At 36.1% G+C, this 25,471-nt stretch overlaps 1 protein-coding gene across 2 annotated transcripts; it reads left to right on the top strand.

Moving 5' to 3' along the window:
* The first annotated feature begins 2,829 nt into the window (after nt 1–2,829).
* Nucleotides 2,830–25,079, top strand: UBA3 (ubiquitin like modifier activating enzyme 3). 2 transcript variants are annotated; one of them, XM_055342760.1, is made up of 18 exons: nt 2,839–2,898; nt 3,085–3,126; nt 4,979–5,099; nt 6,475–6,555; nt 10,891–10,973; nt 13,921–14,001; nt 15,969–16,012; nt 16,327–16,391; nt 16,699–16,854; nt 17,878–17,980; nt 18,115–18,228; nt 22,455–22,508; nt 22,996–23,032; nt 23,122–23,203; nt 23,521–23,621; nt 23,751–23,814; nt 23,926–23,980; nt 24,299–25,079. In XM_055342760.1, exons 1-18 carry the CDS (start codon nt 2,879–2,881, stop codon nt 24,385–24,387), a joined length of 1,392 nt encoding a protein of 463 aa, XP_055198735.1. In that variant the 5' UTR covers nt 2,839–2,878; the 3' UTR covers nt 24,388–25,079. The 2 variants fall into 2 exon arrangements, with proteins under 2 accessions (XP_055198736.1, XP_055198735.1); XM_055342761.1 differs by lacking the exon at nt 3,085–3,126 and having other exon boundaries at nt 2,830–2,898.
* Nucleotides 25,080–25,471: the final 392 nt, after the last annotated feature.

The raw sequence follows: 25,471 nt of genomic DNA on the forward strand, positions 1-25,471 counted from the left end.
CCCAACAGATATTTTGAGTTCCTTCAAGGCTATATGGAAGCCCTGTGGGGGATAAAACAAAACAAAACAAAACAACAGAAGAGTGCAGCCTTTCCCTGCCTTCAAGGATTTTGCAATGCAGTGGAAACACTAACTTAAATATATTACAGTAAGAGGTGTGCTAGGTAGAGATGTGCCAGACCCTAGTGCTCAGTTACAGGAAGTTAGAGGGTGTGGAAGAGTTCCCTGGGGCTTAAGAATTTCAAGAAGCAGCACTGTGGGCAAGCTGAGAAAATGATCTTGGTCATGACCAGCAAACCAGCACCAGTAGGACCCCACACCTGTTGGAGACATCAGTGAGCATTAGGAGCTGTGACCAAGAACCTTGCAATTACTCAGGACTGCGTGACTATAAGCTGTCAGATATCTGTTAGTAATAATATGATTCCTCATTGATCATAGGCAATTGATATCCCGTAAACATTTGTTCTGTGTATTTTTACTTACTTGTTTAGAGGAAGCTGGCTGGCTCAGTTGGTAGAGCATGTGACTCTTAATCTCAGAGTCTTTAGTTCAAGCCCCACATTTGGCATGGAGTCTACTTAAAAAAAAAAAAAGAGTGAATTTATTTGTTTAAACCTCTAAAGAAGTTTAAAAATAAAGAAATGAAAAAAGCCAGAATAACTGTATTTAACATGATTTCCTTTTCCCTTTCTCACGAAATATTAACCATGCTTCTTTCTCTGGCTGCATATAAGAGACTTTTTTTTTCCCCCCACTACACATTTTTTTAATTTTATTTTTTTCCACTACACATTTCTATCTTTGTCAAAATAATTTTAAATAAAAATGGACACATCTGAAACCCTTACTTGATTTCAAGTACCCTTCAAAATGCTATTAGCAGCACTTTGTCACTATTCATTCAGGGAGTCAGATTCAATGTAGAGGCCTTCCTGCAGTTCTTATATCCACACTTGTGCTTCTAGATAGCCCCACCCTAAATATTTATCTGTCTGTATACAAACCATAGTGGATAGTCTAATAGTTTATGATATATTCCATCTGAAATGAAATAAATCTGTTGCATGTCTGTTAACTTTCCATGCTGGCAAGAGGAGGTAGCTATTTCTAATTGGTCAGTCTGAGCCAGTGGGAGTGACTGGTGTCATTTACCAAAACACCACCACAGGTCTCTGGGTGTTAGTCCCAAAGCACAAAGCACAAAGCTGAAGGGCTAGATGCCTTTGCAGGCCTCTTCATCATCCATCAGCACATTTCCCGGGGTCTCGGGTTCCTCCCTGTGAAATGGGTAGGTTTAGACTAGGCGATCTCTAAGGTTTTTATCTTCTGAAGGAACTGTGGTACTGCTTGTGGCCACTAATCAAAGTCTCCTGAAGGGTAGCATTGCTGGGGCCCTGCCCACATGAGCCTGTTTTTAAAAGCATGGGCTTAATCTCAGTGGTTTCTGTCTGCAGAGTAGTCTGGGGGAAAAAAAAAAAAAGGTTTCTGGGTCGATGTTGAGACATGTGACCTGAGAAAGTGGCTGGTATCTCCTGCTACGGACTGTGACTGTGAACTCTGTCTTCTCTCATTTACTGCCTGGCACTGACTTTCAGCTCAATGAGTGCTATTGAACTGAACCTGACTGGGTGATAATAAAGGACAAAGAGGAGACAATATCATAATTTATTAACAGCAGCTACATTTACTGAGTACCCATTGGGTTTTATGTACTCCATGTCAGTGGTTCTCAAGCTTTATTTTGCACAGAATCATCCAGGGCTTTGTAGAAGGTTGGGAATGGGGCCTGAAAACTTTCGTCTGCAGCAATTTCCTAAGTGATTCTAATAATACGGCTGATCAGGGATTCTATTTTGAGAACCACCCTATTTCATTCAATTCTCAGTCTTCCAAGGCAAATATTTTACAAATGAAGACCCAGCAGTGCCCAAGCATTGTTCATTAGTGGAGAGTTAAGGATTTAACTGTTCTTGCTGACTCTGATTCTAGATCTCATATTTTTTTCTGGCTACAAGAAAGGATATATGTATCTGTATGTGGATCCTTTGTACCAGTCATCCAGACACCCTCACCCACCTACACTTATATCTATCTATCTGTCTATCTATCTATCTATCTATCTATCCATGTCTTACCATGGAAGAAAATAGTCCAAGGTTTATCATTTATCCTCAGGTAGTAAGGTTATAGGTGTTCCAAAATAATTCTTTAATTTTTATGCTTTTTTTTTCTTCATACTTTTGTCTAGATATATATTTTTCCCCAGAAAAAAAAAAAGTGGCTTTTTGAAATTCAGTTTCATTTCTGTTGAACTTGTCTGACAGAATTATATGACATTAAAAGACTACCACTGATACTCACAAGGGAAGAAAATAATAATAATCTCTATAAACTGATTTAGATTTTATTCTTAAAGTGCGTACTCTTAAGCAAAAGTGTTTCCTGAAAAGTTAAGGGTGAAAATTACTCCCATGCTTTGCCTTCAGAGAGACGCTCTGCGGTATGAGGGTGGCTCCTCCAAGGAGTTTTTTTCATAGAATATACCATTTTTTATCATTATTTATTAGCACGTAAAGCAGCACGTATTAGCACGCAGTATATATATAAACGTACAATGTATTATGCGTGCATTTTCACGCAACGTAACATTATACACGGGATAAGATTTATGGAATTATGCAGAGTTAATCAGGATTATAATTATGAGAAGAGACTTTGAAGCCCATGGGAGCCTCGGCGCCGTCAGCCCCGCCCCTCCCCTCCCCTAGCCCCGCCCCTCCCCTCCCCTAGCCCCGCCCCTTTCCGGCTCTCCCAGCCGGCCCCGCCCCTCCGCCCCGCCCGCCGTGGAGGCACCTGGGAAGAGGCGGAGAACAATATGGCGGATGGCGAGGAGCCGTAAGTACTCGGGCTCTGCAGGCGTGCGGGGCCGGGCTGGGCTGTGAGAGAGCGCGGCGCTGGGCGGTCGCCGCCGCCACCCGGGGTCCCCCCCACCCCCCGCCCCGTCCCCTCGCCCCCCATCCCCTCGCGGCGCCCAATGTGTAGCGTGATGCTGACCCTTCTTTTATTCTCTCTTTCTTTTAGGGAGAAGAAAAGAAGGAGAATAGAGGAGCTGCTGGCTGAGAAGTTAGTGCTGCCGGGAGGCCGGGGTCCTCTCCGGGGACCCCCGCCTCCCCCCACCCCAGGCCTAGGGGACCAGCCGCAGCGGGCCCGGGGGGCTGGGAGGGGGGCACCCGGAGCGCAGGCCGCGCGGCCTCATCCCCTGACCCCCATCCCGGAGCCCCAGGGGCCCGGCGGGCCGCTCCTCGTCCCTCTCGGGCGGGCGCCGGGCCGGGGTCCACCGCAGCAGGCCCTGCACCGGCCGGCCGGGGTGCTCCTTGACCCAGAGGTCTTGCGGAAGGACCCTTGCGCCCCACCCCCTCCTCCACCCCAAATTGCCATAACCATGACCTTGTGAAAAGGCGGTCTTAAAACACGTGCAGCGGACACTAGGACGTTTTTTTGGCCTTTCGTAAACACTGAGGCAGTAGTATTAATTGCAAACTTTTTTATGAGAACTTTATGTGTGAGGTATTGCACTAAGCACTTCAATCATTTTCTTGCAAAATAATTGGCTCTTACCTTAAGAATGTTGACTCCAAAGAGCTTATTTTCTCCATTTATTACACACCCTTTTTTTTTTTTTTTTTTAATCAGATGCTCAGTTTTGTGCTGGTGAGACAGTGTTTTCCAACCTGGCCCACGCCACATAATTTTTCGTCTCCCTACATGGGAGGGGAAGCAGGTACTCTTGCAGTGGGTGTGGTGAGTTACTAATTTCTCTGCCAGTTCCCAGTAGCAGTGCTTTAAAGTCTTTACGTAGCTTCCTCAAAAAGTTTGATTTCAGTTGCAAAAGGATTGGAATGACGAGCTTAACTTCACATTCCTTCCCACCTTTCATTTCCTTCCCACTTTTGCTTAAAATGACAGTAAAAGGTTCGAATGCACACTATATGCCCGGTATTGTACTACGGCCTCAATGTGGATTATCTCTTTATCCTTGTCCTGACCTTACCAAGTAGCTACCAACAACCTATAAATAAGGTTTATAGCTGTTAGGAAGTCTGGTCAAGGTCACAATGTTGTGGAACCAGACCCAGCCTGACATGAAATGCTATGGTCTTTATTGTTAGGCAGTGTACTTATTTGTCCCTTCTGTAAGAATTGGATATTACAGATAACATTTAGAGGTAGAAACTGGGATTACAGGAAATTTGAAAATTAAAGATAATTACAACCAAACATAAATCTTGCCTAGAGTAGAAAATACAATTTGTTAGAAAATACATTTTTGTACTTTGTTAGAAGAGTCCCTCCTTATTCTAAAAAGTTTTTAGATGTTAATCCCTATCTGTAGAGTAATTGTAACCCCAGACTTTTTTTGTGTTGAGTGGAAACAGTACCTCATAGTGTTAATACATTCTTTTTTGAAAAATGGGACCATTTTTTCAGGGAAAAATGGATAAAGGCTCTCATCAAAAATAAGTCACATCTTTCAAACTTGGAAAGGACACATGAGTTAGATTTGAAGCATCACAATTCTGAAAGTGGAGGGTTTTTTTTTTTCTTTTCCTGATCTAAGTGTATTGATGGAACAAACTGAGGAAGTTTACGGTGATATTTTATAAATTTCAAATGTAGAAAAGCCCATTTCTCACCAATTGACCAATAATATCCCAAGTTTGATCTTGGGGTGCTTTAGGATCCCAGAAACATGTAGACTGATTTATTTCATCAAACACATGCAGTTCTTAACTTTAAATAAATTAAATAATAACCAAGAGAAAAGTTAAAAGCATAAGGATAACCACGTTGATATTTCCCTTTTTATTTGAACAGGTCTGGTGTGGTTACTTTTTCATTTGGGGAAACCATAATAGTTGTAGGTGTGGCTTTTTCCTACTGATCTTTGCAGCTGAATTTACTGTGTTCTGTGCAGAATGGCTGTTGATGGTGGGTGTGGGGACACTGGAGACTGGGAAGGTCGCTGGAACCATGTAAAGAAGTTCCTCGAGCGATCTGGACCCTTCACACACCCTGATTTCGAACCGAGCACTGAAGTGAGAAACATTTATTTTTAAGTAACTCCTCTAATAGTTTTATGTTTCAAAAATAATAAAATGCTTTCTTTTTAGTTTGCTCTTTAATAAAACTAGTAACAATTGTCTAAGTTACTTTGAAATACTAAATTGAATATTTGCAACTGATTTTATTTGAATGACAGATATTTGAGTCCTTATTTTCACATTTCTCATATAATATGTTGAAAATTCTCAACAGTAAAATAACTTCATAATCTCATTTAAGATTCTAAGGTATACTTCACAAAATTACAGTTTAAAATGACTTGAGATACACTCCCCTTTTTAGCCCTACTATGAGAAATTAAATTTGATAGAAATATAGATGTGCTTGCTTAAAATTTGAAATTTAGTTGAAATGACCATCTTTTCCTAGAATTGAAAATAATTAATTGCATGTTAAAAATTATGTAACTGCTATATAATAGAGGAATAGAATTTTGGACTGGTAGTGTTTGACATAAGGCAAATGTTCAATTAGATGCAACTTGTTTTTTACTGCAAGGTAGAAAATACATTCTTTATAGTAAATTTTTATGTCTTTTGTGTTTATAAAGATAGTGTTTTGAAATAGCGGTATTATGCTACTCCTAAATTAAGGTACAGACTTTGGGTTTCATTCACTGTATTATCAGTATAACTTTTCTCTCGTTTAATCTTGGACAGAATCGAAAGTATTTGTGTTTCTTTGGATACGCCACCATATTTTTTTTTCATCGTATTTTTTTTTTTGTGCTTCTGAATTCTTTTTTTTTTTTTTTGTCCTGATACTTTAAGATACTGCTGTTAAATTATTGTTTTCAATTATATTTCTACTGATGTACAATTTTCTAAGAGACTTATCTGGGTTTTTTTCTTCCTGTCCTCTTTTGTTTTGTAAATTTCATTCACTGTGTTGAAAAGCAACAATTATTATTCTTACCTTTTTAAGACTTTTAAACACCTTGTGCAATGCTTGAGCCTCTGTTCTTAAGGATTTTACAGTTTTCTCTTTTTAGAAAATCGAAGTAAATAAATTTTATGCTTTCCAAAACTTACTTTCCAAGTTTAGAAAAAAGATAAATCTTAATTAACTAGGTATGTAGTTTTTTTTGTTGGAAATAACCTTTTAATTTCATAAAAAGTCAATTTAAAAACATTAAAATTGGAACCCTCTGTAATCATTAGATTACAGAATTCCTGGTTCTACCTTGTTTATAAATTTAAAATAATTTATTAAATACAAAGTCTGCTCTTTATCCTCAATTGCATTTTTCATGGAAACATCAGAAACTGTTTTATGGCCTAAGGCTTTATTGGTAGTACTTATAGTTATTATCAAGCAGATTTTAATATACCTTTTCATTCTTTACAGTCTCTCCAATTTTTGTTAGATACATGTAAAGTTCTAGTCATTGGAGCTGGCGGCTTAGGATGTGAGCTCCTGAAAAATCTGGTAATATGTGTGTGTGTGTGTGTGTGTGTGTGTGTGTGTGTGTGTGTGTATACAATGTATTGTTTTTCCTCCTTGTGATAAACCTTTTTCTTTTTCTTTTCTATTACTAGGAAATTTCTTTGTGATGATTGTTAACCTTTTTTCCTGTGAGCCGTTGTTTGATAAATCTAGCAGGTCAAATTCAAGATAGTAATTAAAATAATCATATAACTGTGGAACTTTTTATACTCTAAAGTCCTCAACTATAAAGTCATTGATAGAAAAGTCTTCTGTTTTCTTCTCTGATCTTTATCAAATAAATCTTTGTGCTTCCTCTTGCACAGCAGTCATTAATTTCAGTGACATAAATAACAAAACTGGTCATTCATATTTTAACATGTCATTTCAAAGAATTATTTCTTCTGTTTCTTAAACAGAAGAAGTGGATAGGGTATTGTCTCATTTTATATAGAGGGAGACACTGAGGTTTAGAGATGTTAAATGATTGCCTAAAGTTTTCTGTATAGTCATGTGCCTGGAACCTAATCCAGGTCATTAATTCTTAGTCAAGTGTTCTTTTTTACTGAACATTACATGACTAAATGAAACATAAAATTTGGGATAGCTAAACTTTTCTTTTTGGGGGGTCTTTTTTTTTTAGCTAAATATCATCTTAAGAGGGGGTACTCTTTAGAGAAGCTGTTTCTGTTTACTGGTTTGAAATCAATATGTGACTTAATAGTTTCACTGACTTCTCATAACCACAAATAGCTTTTTTTTTTTTTTTTAAGATTTTATTTATTCATGAGAGACACAGGGAGAGAGAGGCAGAGACACAGGCAGAGGGAGAAGCAGGCTCCCTGCAGGGAGACCAATGTGGGACTTGATCCCTGACTCTGGGATCACACCCTAAGCCAAAGGCAGACGCTCAACAGCTGAGGTACTCAGGCGTCCCTACAAATAGCTTTTTATAAGGGTTTATTTAATATGAAATGGATAGGAGAGGAATTGTTTTAAAGGTGTTAATATGTCAGCCTTCTCATTGGTATGTAGAAAGTTGGAAATGCTAGAGCAAACCTTAGGCAATGAATCAGGTCACATACTTAGATGAGGAACCTAAAAAGTTGGCCGTGGGACTATATTTCAAATGTAAATAGCTACATTCATTTTGCTTAGAAAACACTAATGTCACTCCTAGTGAAATTGCAGAAACTTAATGTGCTTCTTGGTACTTACTGATGTGCTCAGTTCTGAAGGGATTATAGGACATCTTGGTCTATGTCCTTAATGAATTTGAAATTTCATTGGAGAGAAAAGTCTTACACAAAATAAATAGCATTATGTATGATATACTATGTGATGGGGTGCCAGAATGACAGTACTTTGTCAAACATAAAAACACAGTATCAAAGAGTTCTAGAAGGGAAAGATTTATAGAGGGTGGGTAGTGATTTTGGTAGGCATTCTATGTAAAAATCCCCTATTGCTTAACCTTTTCTGTTATAAAGCTGTTACCTGCAAATGTGATTTATAGTAATTTTAAATGTAAATTAGTTGGAGATTAGATCTGAGAAATAGTCATCATGCAACTTTAGGAATGGTTTTGTTATTTATTGCATTGTAATGTCTTAAAAGAAAACTAAAGCTTTTCGATTACCACTTGTTAATTTATTTCAGACATAAATACATAAGAGACATACATGGTTTTTAAAATTTACTATAAGTCCTCCAAAGGCTCATTTTTTTTAAGATTTTTTATTTATTTATTTTTTATTTTATTTTTTTTAAGATTTTATTTATTTATTCATAGAGACACAGAGAGAGAGGCAGAGACACAGGCAAAGGGAGAAGCAGGCTCCATGCAGAGAGCCTGACGTGGGACTTGATCCAGGGTCCCCAGGATCACACCCTGGGCTGCAGGCAGCACTAAACCGCTGCACCACCAGGGCTGCCCTATTTTTTTTTTATTTTAGAGAGAGAGAGAGAGATTGAAACACAGCAGAGGGGCAGAGGGAGAGGGACAAGCAGACTACCCCATGAGCATGAAGCCTGACATGGCACTCTATCCTGGGACTCCAGGATCATGACCTGAGCTGAATGAAGGCAGATGCTTGACTGACTAAGCCACCCAAGCGCCACCAAAGTTTATTCTAAAAAAAGAATATGACATTAATATTGACTGAGCAAATAGTTATAAAACCTCTTCTCCCTATATACCAGGCACCATTTTGAAAGCTAAAGACACAGCATTGAAATATACTGACAGGTGTTTCTGTTTGTGGGGCTTACAGAAGGAAAAGGACAAGTAAAATACATGGTATGTCAGACAGTAATAAATGCTATGGGGAAAGGAAGAATGGAAGATACATAGCCTGGTGGGAAAAAAGATGCTATTTGAGCAGAGAGGTGAGTAAGAATATTCTAGGCAGAGGGTACATCAGGTGCAAAATACGTGAAGTGGGAGCATGACTTTTCTGTTCTAGGACAGCAAGGAAGTCATTTTTATAGCTAAAACAGAAGTGGATCAATTTCCCACAGGATATCGAGAGGTGATAGGAGATGGAAGGGCTCAGTGAATATTGCACAGGGCTTTAGAGGCTACTGTAAGGACTTTACCTTTTACTCTGAGTCAGGAAGTCATTGGAGAGATTTAAGCAGGTTAGTTGATTTGATCTGACATTTAACCTGGTTCACTGTGCCTGATGTACAGAGAAAAGACTCAAGAACAGAGCAGGAAGCAGAGAGGCTGATCAGAAGGTTGTTGTCACCTGTGCCAAGAGGTGGCAATGACTTGAAGCAAGATGGTGGCATTGAAGGTGGTGAGAGGCAGTCAGATGAGGGATATGTTTTGAGGTTGGAGTCAACAGGATTTGCTAGTGGATTAGTTGTTGGGCATGAGAGAAAGAGAGGAGCCAAGGTTGACCCAACAACGTTTTTCCCCTGAGCAACTGGAATGATGGGGTTAGCATTCACCGAAGTGGGAGACACTGGGAAAAGAAGAGATTTAGTGATGGTGAGCACGGATGGTTGAGTTTGGTTTCGGAAACTGAAGTTTGAGATACCTGTTAGATGTCACTATCTTACAAGGTTGCTTGAGGTCACATGCACTAACCAGAACTGAGCACAAAGGCACTCCAAATTCTGGCCAGTAAAGTAGGAGGAAAACTCCTAACTCCTAAGGCCAGTTTTTAATGTTTAGATTTCTCATGAGTGTAGCGACCAAGTGAAGAATGTATTTATTTTTTTAAAAGATTTTATTTATTCATGAGAGACAAACAGAGAGAGAAGCAGAGACACAGGCAGAGGGAGAAGCAGGCTCCATGCAGGGAGCCAGATGTGGGACTCGATGCCAGGACTCCAAGATCACGCCCTGGGCCAAAGGCAGGCGCTAAACTGCTGAGCCACCCAGGGATCCCTGAAGAATGTATTTTAAAGAGGAGGAATTGATCCATTTTCTGCCAGATGCTTCAGGGAGGTACGATCAGAGAGACCAAAAATTGTCATTGGAAGTAGTAACATACGAATCTCTGGTGACCTTGACGAGTGCAGTTTTCCATGGAGTGGTGGGAGGGAAAGCTTATTTAGTGCAAGACAGGACTATGAGAAAGCAAGTATGGACAACTCAAGGTTCTGTTGCTATAACGAGGGGCCGAAAAGTAGGGAAATTATTGACACCTGATTTAATTTGACTATTTAACTGACCAAGACCAGAAAAGCATGATTAATTATTGAGACTTGTTTTTTCCAATCTTTTGCTTCTGCTGTTAAATTTGAAGAGTGGTTGTACTGCTCAGAAGCAAGCTTGTTGCTTTTTCCTAGCTTTTTTGACTGCTTGTTATTGACTCAATACTTTTAGTATATTCCTTTTACATGTGCTATGTACTTATGTGTGTTGATAATATACACCTTCTAATGGTTATTTCTGAATTGTGATATACTTAATGTTACTTAAACTAAGATAAAGCTTATAGGAATTGCTTTTTAACAATATTCTGAAAAAGAATAGCAAATTCCAGTTAATTAGTAAAAGACTTGTAAAATCAAAATATCTGGCGGCAGCAGCAAAGCAACAAACTTTACAAATGTGTTTATGGGATGATAAAACAACTGTAGAAAGTTTGAGTTGTTTTCTTTTGGTTATAGACTATTTAAAACTAAGTAGTTACAGATTTTTGACCTTTACAAGAACCTTGAATTTTATATACCTTGTAAGACTTTTTAACCATTGAATACAATTATGTGGAATTTATTATTGAGCATTTATAAGTTTAGGACTACCTTGAAAACAAGTCTTAACATTTCAAATGTGTGGAAACTTCTGCTTAATTGTTGTTTTTTTTTTTTTTATTCCCACAGGCCTTGTCTGGTTTTAGGCAGATTCATGTTATAGACATGGACACTATAGATGTTTCCAATCTAAATAGGCAGTTTTTATTTAGGTAAGTTTTAAGATCTTAGTTTAAAATTCTGATAATTACTTGAACTTGAGTACATTGTAGTTTCATAATTTGTAAAAACTATGAGAGGGCTAACTAATTTTATTTTTTAAATAATCACCACTCCCTTTTTAGGTAAAATTTTGCAAGAAAATTTTGAACACCCTGGTGAAACTAGTTTTATAAACAAATTCGTGATTATTATTTTTTTTTTTTTAAAGAGATTTCCAAATGGTTTATGTGATTTGGGGGTGATTGTGCTCTGAAGACATAGAACAGGGCTCTTTTCCTCCTGTTAATTTCATAAGAGAACAGTAGCTAGACTATTAGGCCCTAGTGAGATATATTGGTGGGGACTTAGGAGCCAAGAATTGTATGGTATCTCTGGGGGAATGAAGTTGTGACAGAGTTTGAACTTTCTTCTACAAAGATAAAGAAAATGAACAATTAAGGAGAGAAAATCCAGGAGCGGTTGAAATGGAACAAAGGGATAATTACCTTTTTAAAAAAGGATTTTATTTATTTACAAGAGAGAGAGAGAGGCAGGGACACACAGGCAGAGAGAGGAGAAGCAGGCTCTATGCAGGGAGCCCGATGCAAGATTCCATCCTGGGTCTCCAGAATCACACCCTGAGCTGAAGGCAGACACTCAACCAATGAGGTACCCAGGCATCCCCAAAGGGAAAATTACCTTAAACAAACATGAAATACAGAAAGCATCTAGGAATGGATTGCTAGAAATGACTTTAAAAACTGGAAGTAGGCCATGTATGCAGACCTGAGGAGAGGTTCATTAGTGAATTTTAGTATGTAGCATGTAAAGATTTGACTAGCTCAGATATAAATGTCAAAGAATTACAGGAATGGAGAGATAAGGACTTTTTATTTTTCTTTCTAGTGATTAGATTATTGGCAGAAAGTGCTCATAGGTATGCAGTATAAGGTTAGGTTAACAGAGAAAGTAAATTTAAATTTTTGGATAGGCATGAAACCTTTTTTTCTGGAAGATATTAAAGAGGTTGAAGAATGGTTTAAACAAAGTCAAATTAAGGAAGTGTTGTAATTGCAATGTGAACTCTGTGTTTAATGTTTAGGCTTTATCTTTTTGTTTATTTATTTTTTAAACCCTTGAAATTACCCTTCTCTACAGAAAACAGTGGATCCTGACACATTTTTAGTATATGAATGCTCTAACAAAGATAACACTGAATTGGTTGGTTATTGATAATAGGGCATGCCCTTTAGTTTGTAGCTAAAATGATTGAAAATCACAATGATAGTTAACATTTGTTGAGTGCTTAGGTTGCAGTAAATACTTTCTAAAGTCTTTATCTGTATTTCCTATAATCTCAGAGTAGCCCTCAGGGTAGGTACTTGTTTTCAAGATTAAGCAATTAGGCCAAGGTGTTTTGCAAAGATGATATTTGTAAAAGGCCTTTTTTGTTCAAAGTGTAGTTTTTAGGTGGAACAATCTGATCCCCTAATTCTGGAAAGGTAAATTAGCAGTTTCCACAGAAACCGTCCAGGAATTTTTTATTTGGGATCTACTATAGGAACACAACATTACATACATACAATACATTACATTACATACATACAATTCACAACATTAAAGAATCTTGAAAGTTTCCTTTATCCGCTTTACCAAAAGAGCTCTGTCTGGAGTAGTTGAATGCAGTACTGAAATCGTTCCTTGATTTATAACTAGAGCCTAGTTATAGGACAAAGAATAAAACTCTTATCAGAAGTTTTGAATCAAGAGAAGCAGACTGCTTCATTGGCTAGAAGAAACTTGACCTGTTAAATGATTTTTCTTTAAAATTCCAATTTTAAGTAAAAATAATTTTTATTAGGGACATTGATTTTCAAAAATGTTTTCATTTATTTTTAAAGTATTCTATGCTTATATATGAAGGAATACAAAGAGATAAGAATATGGTCACTTTCTTCCAGGTGTTCAGTCTAGGGGGTATAATAGATCTCTGTATCTAATGAAAAATATGTTGTGAAAAAGTAGTAATGAAGCACTATGTATGTGTGAGGGAGGAGGATGAGGAAATACTACGAAAGAAAATACCATTTGTACTGAGATTAGAAGAGAGAATTCTTTGTGTCCTCTTCTGTCTATAGCTGTGGTTCTTATCTAGGAGTGATCTTCTGAGGCCTTCTGTTTTTAGTTTCTTTTTTTTTTTTTAAAGATTTTATTTATTTATTCATAGAGACACAGCTAGAGAGAGAGAGGCAGAGGGAGAAGCAGGCACCATGCAGGGAGCCCGACGTGGGACTCGATCCCGGGTCTCCAGGATCACACCCTGGGCTGCAGGCGGCGCTAAACCGCTGCGCCACCGGGGCTGCCCTGTTTTTAGTTTCTTAAGAATGTTGGCAACATTTGCAATTTTAGATAATGCCTTCAGAATTATTTTTTCTTCAGAAACATGCTTATGGCTTTGTTTGGGACATAAAATTTACTACTTAATCTGCACATGTGGGAAGAAGAGGTAAATGAAGGCTCTTATATCCCTAGAATGAATTGTGTGTATATTTCAGCCAAAACCTCCATGGTAACACCTTGAGGTTCTAGGGTTCAGGGTAGATTTGGAAGGCTTTGGGTGTGGGATAATTTTTTACATTGGGAAATGCCACAATGAGAAGTGGCCAGGAAACATGCCATCATTATGCTTTCCATTGGGGGGGGGGAAGCACCATTTATATTTTCATTTAAGAAATACTTAAACTTGTCAGTACTTGTAAATACTTAATTTAGAACATCAGCAAATGTTGACATTTGATGTTGAATTACTAATTACTCATCAACATTTAGATAAAAGTATTCCTTCTAAATATCCTCTAAATAAGCTCACTGTGGATATTTTTTATGTTTGAAAGTAAATTATATAGATCATCTAGATTTATATCATGAATGATAATTTAAATATAATTTTTCCCATAGGCCTAAAGATGTTGGAAGACCTAAGGCTGAAGTTGCTGCAGAATTTCTAAATGACAGAGTTCCTAATTGCAATGTAGTTCCGTATCCTTTTGACAAAAAAGTTACTTAACTTTCTAAAGCTTTGTGTTTTATTATAAAAGAAGTATTTAACATAGAAAATACAGATAAGCAAAAAAAAAAAAAATCAGCAGTAAGCTTATTACTGAGGTATCTACTGATGACATTTTGCTTTATATTCCTTCCAGTCCTTTTTTTTCAAGGTTATATAAATATTTTTTTTGCCCAATTTTTAAATTAAGCATTTACGGCCAGTGCAATTATTTTGCATTATTGCCCTTACTTTCAGTTTGATTACAGAGGGAGAAGCGGGCTCCCTGTGAGGAGCCCAATGTGGTACTTGATCCCAGGACCCTGGGATCGTGACCTGAGCTAAAGGTAAATGCTCAGCTGCTGAGCCATCCAGGTGCCCCTACACAAGTGTTTAAATCACAGAACTACGGGACGCCTGGGTGGCTCAGGGGGTTGAGTATCTGCCTTCAGTCGGTATGATCCCGGGTCTGGGGATTGAGTCCCGCATCGAGTTCCTGCAGGGAGCCTACTACTCCCTCTGCCTATGTCTCTTCCTTTCTCTCTGTCTCTCATGAATAAATAAATAAAATCTTAAAAAAAAGTAAATCACAGAACTATACATACTTATTTTATCAATGTTGTATTTGTGATTTTGATTTTATAGTCCTGTAATATGTAACCATTGGGAGAGACTGGATGAAATACACATGGAACCACTTTATATTAGCTTTGCAACTTTCTGTAGGTCTATATTATTTCAAAATAAAAAGTTTAAAAAGGCAAATACAGGCCTATTGGAAGAAAGATAAAGAAGAATGTGCATATTCTAAAAGTTAGATTTGTGAACTTTGGGTATTTTATAGAAATCTAGGACATAGGATTTCTTGGTATGGCTCCTGGGTTCCCCTATTGCTATTCCCCTGTTTGCTCTGGTTCTCTTGATCTCCCTGTTCTAGCTGCAGCTTATGCCTCTTGCTTTCCTTTAAAAAGGAAAAGAGGCCTGAATGGGTGAGGGCGAGAATTGAATTTATTATAGCTTTGTTTGTAGACCAGAATAAAAAATCTAGGACAAGAGTATTTTATATTGTCCCTCTTTTCTCCATTTTGGTTTTTAAAAAATGTATAATGGACTATTTATTACAATTTTAGAGAACTATATAATTAACAGAAAATTGCTCCATTGGAAAAATTAAAAATTTTTTTGTACACATGTGCTGTTAAAATATTAAGTTCTAAAAAAAAATTATTAAGTTCTGTGATTGATTTACATTCACAGCTATTTTTGAATGGAGTTTTCTTTGCAGCCTTGAGGCAGGGAAAGACTGCTGATTAGGTTTGGTAAAGTAAAAAGAGAGAGACTTGGAAAACAGAGAGGAAAAAAGAACTCATACCTCCCCTCACCCCCAAAATAACCAATCATATTTGTACCCGAAAAAGCTATTGGGAACATGTGTTTGTTTGTTTGTTTGTTTTAATTAGCTTTGCAGCAGTAACTCTTATTTTTAATTGAAAATATTTGATATATAACCTTGTATAAATTTAAGGTGTTCAAAGTGTTAATTCGTATTCTGAGTCTTGCAGTCCTCTTCCCAAATGGGAACTGTAATATGCTTGTTTCCTTCACTAAAATGCATTATTGCCTCTGTGCTTGATGCTAATGTTTGAGGACACACAGTCTGCTTCCCAGGATGTATGGTTTTATATAAAAACTGAAGCAGAGTAGAGAGTATAACAAAGACATAGTATCAGGGTTCAGGGATGAGAGAAACTACTCTAAATAGGCAAGAAGTATTTAAAAAAGAGGTTTTGTGACAAATTAGGGTTGTATTCATTTTGTCACATTCCCTGATTTCCACTGCTTTGAACATTGATGACTTCATTTCTTGTTACATACATTTATAATTTGTTCCTTCTGACATTGTTAAATTCACTTTATAAATTAAAAATTTAGCAGCTTAAATTCCTTTACTTATAAGCAGACATTTCAACAAGATTCAGGATTTTAATGATACTTTCTATCGACGTAAGTTGTCTACTTTAAATTCACTTCTCACTAAATTCTTACTATATTTTAGCTGCTAGCTATTTGAAGGGTATTTCTTCATTTGTTATCAGCTCTTGGTGTTTGCTTTTCAGTAAGGTTGACTGAGCAGAGCATGCCACTGTTAATTCTTAGCTAATATCATTAGCTGCATTTTTATATGTTGTCTTGAGTAAGGTTACTCAAGTATGAGGAGCTGTGTGTTATAATAAAAGGTGGGGTTTTTTTGTTTGTTTCCTAAAATGTGAATTATTTTGTGCAATGGCATTTTTAAAAACTAGCTTTTTCTTCCGTAGAATTTCATATAATTGTGTGTGGACTGGACTCTATCATAGCCAGAAGATGGATAAATGGCATGCTGGTAAAGATTTTAGTGTTGTTATGGTTCTTTGAAATTCTTGCTGATGCTCTTAACATACCAAAAATTAGAGTACCATGTCATGTTTTTGACAAATCAGAGTTTAATTTTCAATTAAGTAGAGGTTCATCATTGTTTATTGCCAGTTATTAATTTTCAGGTGAGAATATAAATTGCTAGTATCCTAATCCCATGATTTGATAATCTAGTACTCAGTATTGCGATTGATTTATGGAATTACTTGACAGCATGTTCTTTTTTTTTTTTTTAATTCTTACTCCCCTCTCCTACCTTTAAATAATTTTCCTAGATATCTCTTCTAAATTATGAAGATGGTGTATTAGATCCAAGCTCCATTGTCCCTTTGATAGATGGGGGGACAGAAGGCTTTAAAGGAAATGCCCGGGTGATTCTGCCTGGAATGACTGCCTGTATTGAATGCACACTAGAACTGTATCCTCCACAGGTAATTAGAAAAGCACCTGCATTTATTTTATAGTCTCTTGGGGCAGAGTTAGGATTAATTATTAAGTCTAGTCAACATTTAGGATTTAAAAATTTTTTAAATTTTATTTAACTTTATTTATTCATTCATGAAAGACACACAGAGAGGCAGAGGCATAGGCAGAGGGAGAAGCAGGCTCCATGCAGGGAGCCCGATGCGAGACTCGAACCTGGGTCTCCAGGATCACACCCTGAGCCGAAGGCAGACGCTAAACCGCTGAGCCACCCAGGCATCCCAATATTTAGGATTTTTAATGAAGGGTAAATAGTTTTTTGAAAATCATTCTAAGAAGAAAGATAAAATATGAAATTCTGCTCTATTTATGGAAAGATAGGAACTGAAGATTGTGGTACTGATATTCTGTTCTCAATTCATTTGTATTAATTTTTTCATTTGGAGAGACCGGATTAAGGGAGCAATTAAAAAGTTATATGTTGGGATTTAGTTATAATCTGTTTTCTTTGGTTTTTGCCTGTGAATGTTACAGGGAGATAAAGATACTAGGCATGAGAACGATCCTTCCAAAGATGGGGCCCTTTAAGCTCCATACCCAGTTTAAGGAATAGTTAGAATATTGATTTATAAATAAAAATATTTTTTTTAGTATTTACTTGGAATTGATTTAACTCTGTGAATTTGCTTTTGCTTTGATTTTATCCCTTCAGATATAAACATCATATAAACATAATAAAATACTCATATTTGAGAACTTATTCAAACATCTCATGATCTAACAAAGCTTAAATTTATATACCCTGTAAATATAGGGCAAACTTACATTCGTATATGAATGTAAGTCAAGTGACTCAGATGCTCTCTTTAATTTTAAAACATTATTAGTGGTATAAAATGTTTTGTTTTTATAAGTGGAAACCTAAAGTGAATTATAACCTACTACCTACTTTTACAAAGTCTCAACTAGAAGTTGCATTTTAAAATAATTCATTGTGTAAAATCCACTAAAAAGGCAAACTATGGTTTTAGGTTAATTTTCCCATGTGCACCATTGCATCTATGCCCAGGCTACCAGAACACTGTATTGAGTATGTAAGGATACTGCAGTGGCCTAAGGAGCAGCCTTTTGGAGGTAATAAACTGAATTTCATAATCTGGAACTATGTGAGATGAATATTTATATTATTCATTTATATAATTATATTAAAAGACAAGCTGATTTAAGTTTACATGTTTCTGTCCTATTCTCTTTGTTTTTTCTAACAGAAGGAGTTCCATTAGATGGAGATGATCCTGATCATATTCAGTGGATTTTCCAAAAGTCTCTCGAGAGAGCATCACAGTATAATATTAGAGGTGTTACCTATAGACTCACTCAAGGTAAATTAGTGAATTGTCATGAATTACAACCTTGGGATAATCCCATTTCAGGGGTTGGGAACTCTGAAGGAAATAATGGATAAGTGATTTCAGATAGTACCAGCCATTTGAGGTTCAGTCAAGGTAAGGAAATGATAATTTCCAGGTGTCCTAAATTTGGTTGGAGGAAACAGGGTTTGACAGAATTCATATTACTTCTTAGTTAGGAGGAATTTTTTTTTTAATTTTATTTATTCATTTATTTGAGAGAGAGAAAGCATGTGCAAAGAGCAGAGTGGGAAAGGGTCTCAAGCAGACTCTGTGCTGAGCCCAATGTGGGGCTCAGTCTCACAATCCTGAGATCATAATCTGAGCAAAACCAAGAGTCAGACACTTAACTACTGAGGCACTCAGGAACCCGAGCTAGAAGGAATTTAATAAAAGTCACTGAATCTTACTAGAATTGGAAGAGGCCCTAAATCATCTAAGTTGAACCACTCATTTTATCTTTCACTAAGAGGAAGGTGTCACCTCCTAAGGCGATCTATTTCACATTTGGATAAGACTGTTAAGACTGTTTATTTTGTATATTGAACAGAAGTCTCCACCTTCATTTTGGTCTGAGTATTGTCCCAGGGTACACCATAAATAAATCAAATTCCCTTTTAAGTAATAGCCTTTAATATATATAGAACAGGCAGGGGATTCCTGGGTGGCTCAGCAGTTGAGCATCTGTCTGCCTTTGGCTCAGGGCATGATCCTGGAGTCCCAGGATCGAGTCCTGCATCAGGCTCCCTTCATGGAGCCTGCTTCTCCCTCTGTCTGTGTCTTTGCCCCTCTCTCTGTGTCTCTAATGAATAAATAAAATCTTAAAAAAAAAAAAACAAAAAAAAAAACCAAAACCAACATATAAAGAACAGTAATCACATTCCCTCCAAATCACTGTCATCAACCTTTCTAGTTCCTTTAACCCTTTTACATGTTGGCTGACATTAAGTTCCCATCCTGTTTGATTTTCTTTTTTTATTTTTCTAACTATTTTCCAGTTATCCATATTTTTCTTATCTAAGCTAGAATTCAGCATGCTAGGATTGATTTTACAATAGACTTCTAATAATTGATGCAGTCTTACAGGAGAGCAGGGTTTTTTGCTTGTTGATTATGTTGATGCTATACTTCTGATTCTTTAAGGTCACTGTCCACTAAAATCTGGAAGTTTTCTTTATATGCAGTTGCTAAGCCCTATTTTCCCAATAAAATGTTTGGCAGTTTTTTAGGGTGGTAGTTTTGTTTTTTTATATTCAAGTATAGGTCTTTACAAGTTTATTCTTAAACCTGCCGTTTTCTTTCTTTATATCCTTTTATTTCTTTTCCAAATAATTAGTTAAAACTTTTAATAAGACTGAACTGGCTGATAACAGACATTTGAATCCTACTTCTTCTGGTCACCCTTTTCCGTTTATCTCATTCTCCCTATCAGGTCTTCTAGAGCACTTCTTCTTTTTTTGTCTTGTTCACAAGGAGGTCAGAAAAGACCTTTCCAACTGCTTTTTTTTTTTTTTTAAGATTTTATTTATTCATGAGAGACATAGAGAAGCAGAGATATACACAGAGGTAGAATTGGGCTTCCCATTGGGAGCCTGATGCGGGACTCAATCCCAGAACCTCTGGATCACGACCTGAGTCAAAGGCAGATACTCAACCACTGAGCCACCCACGTGCCCCTCCAACTGCTCTCCTGAAGCCTAGATGTACTACTTCCACATTTCCCTGGGTTGCCAAATTACTAGTTACAATACCAGAATCCAACATGACTTGTCTCAGTGAACAATCATAATGCTTAATCTAGTGATCACTGCTTCCTAATCTAGGTACTCAATTCATCTTTCTAGAGTTTTGTCCCAAGTTCATCACTAACTTCACCAGAAATAAAACTTTGTCTACTTTTTGAAAATGTGCTGTTTCTCTTCTGTGATTATATCCTCATATTTACTGATGTTCTGGTGATGTCTTTTAAAAATTCTGTTCTTGGGCAGCCCGGGTGGCTCAGTGGTTTAGCGCCGCCTTCAGCCCTGGGTGTGATCCTGGAGACCGGGGATTGAGTCCCACATCGGGCTCCCTGCATTGGAGCCTGCTTCTCCCTCTGCCTGTGTCTCTGCCTCTCTCTCTGTCTGTCTGTGTCTGTCATGAATAAAATCTTAAAAAAAAAAATAAAAAATAAATAAAAATAAAAATTCTGTTCTTACACACTCCTTGTTGCTTTCTGTATTCCTCCTATTCTGACCTGCTGTGTTCTTGAACACACCAAACTCATTCCTGCTTTGGAGCTTTAATATTCCTGATTCTTAAGCCAGGAATGTTCTTCCTTGGATCCCATTAAGGCTGGCTGCTTATCGCTCAGGTGTGAAGTTAACCAGTTTATTTGATCATTCAACTGAAAATGACTTCTGAGCCATTCACTGTTGATGTTTTTATAATTTCTCAGAAATAATGGTAGCCTCATTCTTCTATGCAAAGATTATTTCATAGGCATAGTCTCATACATTGTTGCCCTGGGGCCTTTGCCTTTACTATTTACAGAAATACTGTTTCCCCAAGTCATTGCATGGCTGGGTCTTATGGTTTTAGATTTCAGCTCAATTTACCATCTCCCAGAGGAGGTCTTCCCTGATCATCCACCCTGATGGACTGCCTCCATCGTTGCCAACTCTATCATATACCTTGTTTTACTTTCTTCATAGTACTCTTCAGTATTTGAAATTTTGTTATTTACTTACTTGTTATCTCCCTTAGCAGAAGGAAAGCTTATTAAGAGCAAAAAAAAAATTTTTTAACTGGCACTCTGCACAACACCTAGAACATTGTTGGACATATAGTGCACAGGTGGTAACTGAATTAAATGATCTCAGTTGGTCCTGATCAGGAAGTATAAAGTCATTTCAATATGTAGTCTCACTTATCTTTTCATACTTTTTTTAGCAAGTATTGGTTTGTACTTTTGAACCTGATGATTGAGAGCCTTGACAAGGAGTAGAGGCAAAATTGGAAGTGAAGTCCAGCTTTTTTAAGGGTAGGGGACAAGAGGACTCTTTATCATTTTTGGCTTTTATTGGGCAATGTCTCTTATACTGCCTCTTCTTCCTTTCAGTATATCTTGCTCTATGTGGTTCACTTCAGAACTTCCAGTTTAACCATCATGAAGTTAAGCTCCTCCTAATTTCCCCTTCTCTGAAATGATATGTAATCATATGGTCAGAATTAACATTTTAAAATAGCTTTCCAAACTTTGTCACTGTCTTCTTTTCATGTCTTCTTAGATTATTTGGCTTTTTTCTGAAGTTTTTGAAACCTGCCTATACCTGAAGCCTTGGGGACATGTCTTTAAGTGCTCCCTCACACCCCAAGATAACATGGCTACTTTTTTCTGAAGTTTTTGTTTTCTAAAATGAACAACTCAAATATAGTTAAGGAATATTTATGTTTTACTTTAAAAAAAATGGTGTAAGGTCAGGTTGTCTTCATTCCTATTCTGTGAATACTAATATGGAAGAAGTAAAGTAGAAATAAAGAAGTATATTAATACTTTGTGTAGACCATGTTATAGAATGAAATGAGGAGACAAGGGCAGGCTTTCTGATTGTTGAAAATTTGGAGGAATCAAATGGCTAGAACTATTATATGAGGAACAGTTGGTTCTTACTCTTTATACTTTATTCACACCTCACGGAGTATAGCATATTGTTTCAGTTAAGATTATGCACTTTGGGGCATATGTAGATTCATATGCCACTTCTGTCACTTACTAGATATATAACTGTGGATATTAATTTGTCTCAATTTCATTTTCCTTATCTTTAAAATCAGAGTAATGAGACTAACAAGGATGTAATGAAAATTCTGACCTATCTTATTTAATCTTTATACGGTGCCTGGAACATAATAAACATTCTAACTGTTAGCTATTATTATATTGTCTCATCTTTATTTGAAGCTTAGTGAAGAGTTTTCTTTGCTACTGTACTTTGTTTAAGATTCTGAAAATACAACAAAATGATGGGAATGTGAAAGAAGATAATTTCATTGTTAAATTTCAGTCTGTTTTCTGACTTGAAAGCCTGAGAAATCAGGTTGTGGAAAATGATATTTAATAATCAGATTGTCTAAAAAAAAAACAAAAAAAATCAGATTGTCTAAGGTACCTATTTTTTAAAAGAAATGACCATATTTTAATCAATATATTTTTTCAGGAGTAGTAAAACGTATCATTCCTGCAGTAGCTTCCACAAATGCGGTCATTGCAGGTAAGGAAAAATGGCCACCACTTAACTTTGGTTTCCCTTTCCTTTGGTTTTTGATTCATTATCTAAATTAACATCCCTGCAGCTACTTGGTTTCAGAAAACTGGCATTCCAATAATCTGATATCTTCTTGGGTGTTGTAATTAAGCTGTCCAAAAAAGAATAAGCTGTTGGATCTGTGTATATTTGGTCTTACACTATGTCATAGATAAAAATGCTCTGCAGTAAGGGGACATTTTAATGCCTTTCCCTTTAATCAGTGTTAACAGGTTGCTCATTAATCTGAAGAAGAGGAAGGAAAGCATGTAACTCTGTTAACTTGGGTTATACAAAAGAAATATAAAATTTGTTACTTTCTCAGTTTTTTTTTTTAAAAGTATATTTTTTATTATCAGTTTATCTGTTCTGATTTGTAACTTTGAAAAACTTGAAATTTTAAATGTCTGAATTGCATCAAGTTGAAGCACCTTTATTTTCTTCCCCTCTTCAGCTGTGTGTGCCACTGAGGTTTTTAAAATAGCCACAAGGTAATAATGGATTTCATTTTTTAAGGTGTATGTAAATTGATCTTTTGGTTTGGCTCAATTATATAAAGATGAACCATTTTTCATTGCAGTGCATATATTCCACTTAATAATTACTTGGTTTTCAATGACGTAGATGGACTGTACACATACACATTTGAAGCAGAGAGAAAGGTTAGTATTATAGTAATGAAAACTTTTTTCGATCATTTACACTTAGATTTTTACATACTAATTATTGGTTAGAGATATAAATGAAATTGCCCACATCCTAAGTATTTTCTAACTTTTAGAACCCTACTCACTGTGTATCTTTTGCAGTATAGCCCGAAATAAATACTATGTAGAAAAATAATTTAGGAGATTTTAGAGCATAAAAATTTGTTCATAGGAAATATGCATAATTACAAAACAAGTTGATTTTCATTTGATCATTATAAAGTATTATTGGTTCATATGCCTCTGTGATCTGTTATGTTTTACATATGTAGGAAAACTGCCCAGCTTGTAGCCAGCTTCCTCAAAATATTCAGTTCTCTCCATCCGCTAAACTGCAGGAGGTTTTGGATTATTTAACCAATAGTGCTTCTCTGTAAGTGTTTTGGACTTTTGTTTTGTTGTAGAAATACTTTTGTGATTTTAAAGCTTTAAAAACTAGAATTGTTTTTTTTAAAAAGTGATATTTAATTTTGTTTGTTTCCCTGCTCATAATTATATTTAGGCAGATGAAATCTCCAGCCATCACAGCCACATTAGAGGGAAAAAATAGAACACTTTACTTACAGGTAATCAGTGTTTGTTGCTTTTTGTTTTTTGGATTTTTTTTCCCCACAAAATTATATTACAAGTTTAAATTCATTTTATGTGCTTTACATTAAAATAATTTTGTTTTCTAGTCAGTAACCTCTATTGAAGAACGAACAAGGCCAAATCTCTCCAAGACATTGAAAGGTATTTTAAATGAGTATTTTACTAATCAATTTCTTCTTTTCTTTTTTCCTCTTGGTAAAAGTAAAAAATGCTTATTCTAGGTTCATTTTAATGCCTTTAAATGGTGATATCATTGTAATTATGTCTTGAGAAACAATAATAGAATTGCTCTTTTAGCAGAATGTTTAAAAATCTCTAAGAAATCAAACTTAATATTACCTTGATTAAGGAGAACTGGATTTTGATGTTTATCTAGACATAAAACTGTGTAGTTTGTGTGCATTGTGCATTTTGTTGAGATTTTTTTGCTTGGGTTAATTATACTTTTTTCTGTTTTAGAATTGGGACTCGTTGATGGGCAAGAACTGGCAGTTGCTGATGTCACCACACCACAGACTGTACTATTCAAGCTTCATTTTACTTCTTAAGGAAAATAAATCTGCACATAATAGAAAACTCACGGAAATATTATATTATGTGGATGCTAAGAAATTTAATGTCATTTTTAGCATTAGTGTTGCTGGACTTTTGACTTTTTTTATATAATGAACCACTCTTTTTAAAATTTATAACTTACCCTTGAAGACAGAATTTTAGGGTTGGTACTTGTAAGCATTTTCATTAATAATATGGGAAATGATGCCTGGAGAGAAAGATAATGAGCAAATATATTGCTTCTTTCAAAGGAGGAGGCGAGCACTCTCTTGTGTCTGAATTTTGTTCCTTTGGTCAAAGAATGCATTCCTCAGTTTTCAAAGATGTCCCTTTAAAGGAAAAAGGAAAATTAAGTTTTAAATAACATTGAGTATTACACCCTGACATCTAGAGCATATTAAACATAGCCTATTTCTTGCTTGATTTAATATTCATTTAGTTGTAGTTGTCCAAATGAATATTAATTATTGCAAAGGTTACCTTGTCCATAATAATTTGTAAATGGTGTTATAGCTGAATACCTGTGCATGAAAATGGGAACTATTTTCATGTTTACTTGTAGTGCCATAGAGGCCAATATGCACAATATTAAAGCCAAGACTTGAATGTTTAAAAGAATTTAATGTTCAGTTATCACTGATGCTTTCACACTATTTATTAATAAAATCATATATTGTCTACTTTTCTCAGTGAAATTTTTTTTAAGTATATTAAGGATAAGTATAGTTGCATAGTAATACAGGAATAATTTTTAAATGTGTAGTAGGATTACTAATACAAAACTTTTGTGGTACCTGAATTAATACTTTTACCATAATAAATACCTCCTGATTGAATTTGCTTTAACATAATAATGTAATGAAATAGAATCTTCTTATATTAAGGTCTCTTAAAATGCCTTTTTTCCCCTGTAAAAAAATAAGCCTTAAAATTAAGTGTAAGTTTTGAAAAGTTGAGTTTTAGTATCTCTGTGGGAACATGTTTATTAGTTTTTGACTTGGGTGGCAGTTTTCTATTCAGAAACCTTGTGATTACATGTCACTGGGTTAGATTTTTATTTATTATTCTTTTTAGCTC

The sequence above is a fragment of the Nyctereutes procyonoides genome, unplaced genomic scaffold (genome assembly GCF_905146905.1).
Source record: "Nyctereutes procyonoides isolate TBG_1078 unplaced genomic scaffold, NYPRO_anot_genome, whole genome shotgun sequence".
Taxonomy (NCBI): domain Eukaryota; kingdom Metazoa; phylum Chordata; class Mammalia; order Carnivora; family Canidae; genus Nyctereutes; species Nyctereutes procyonoides.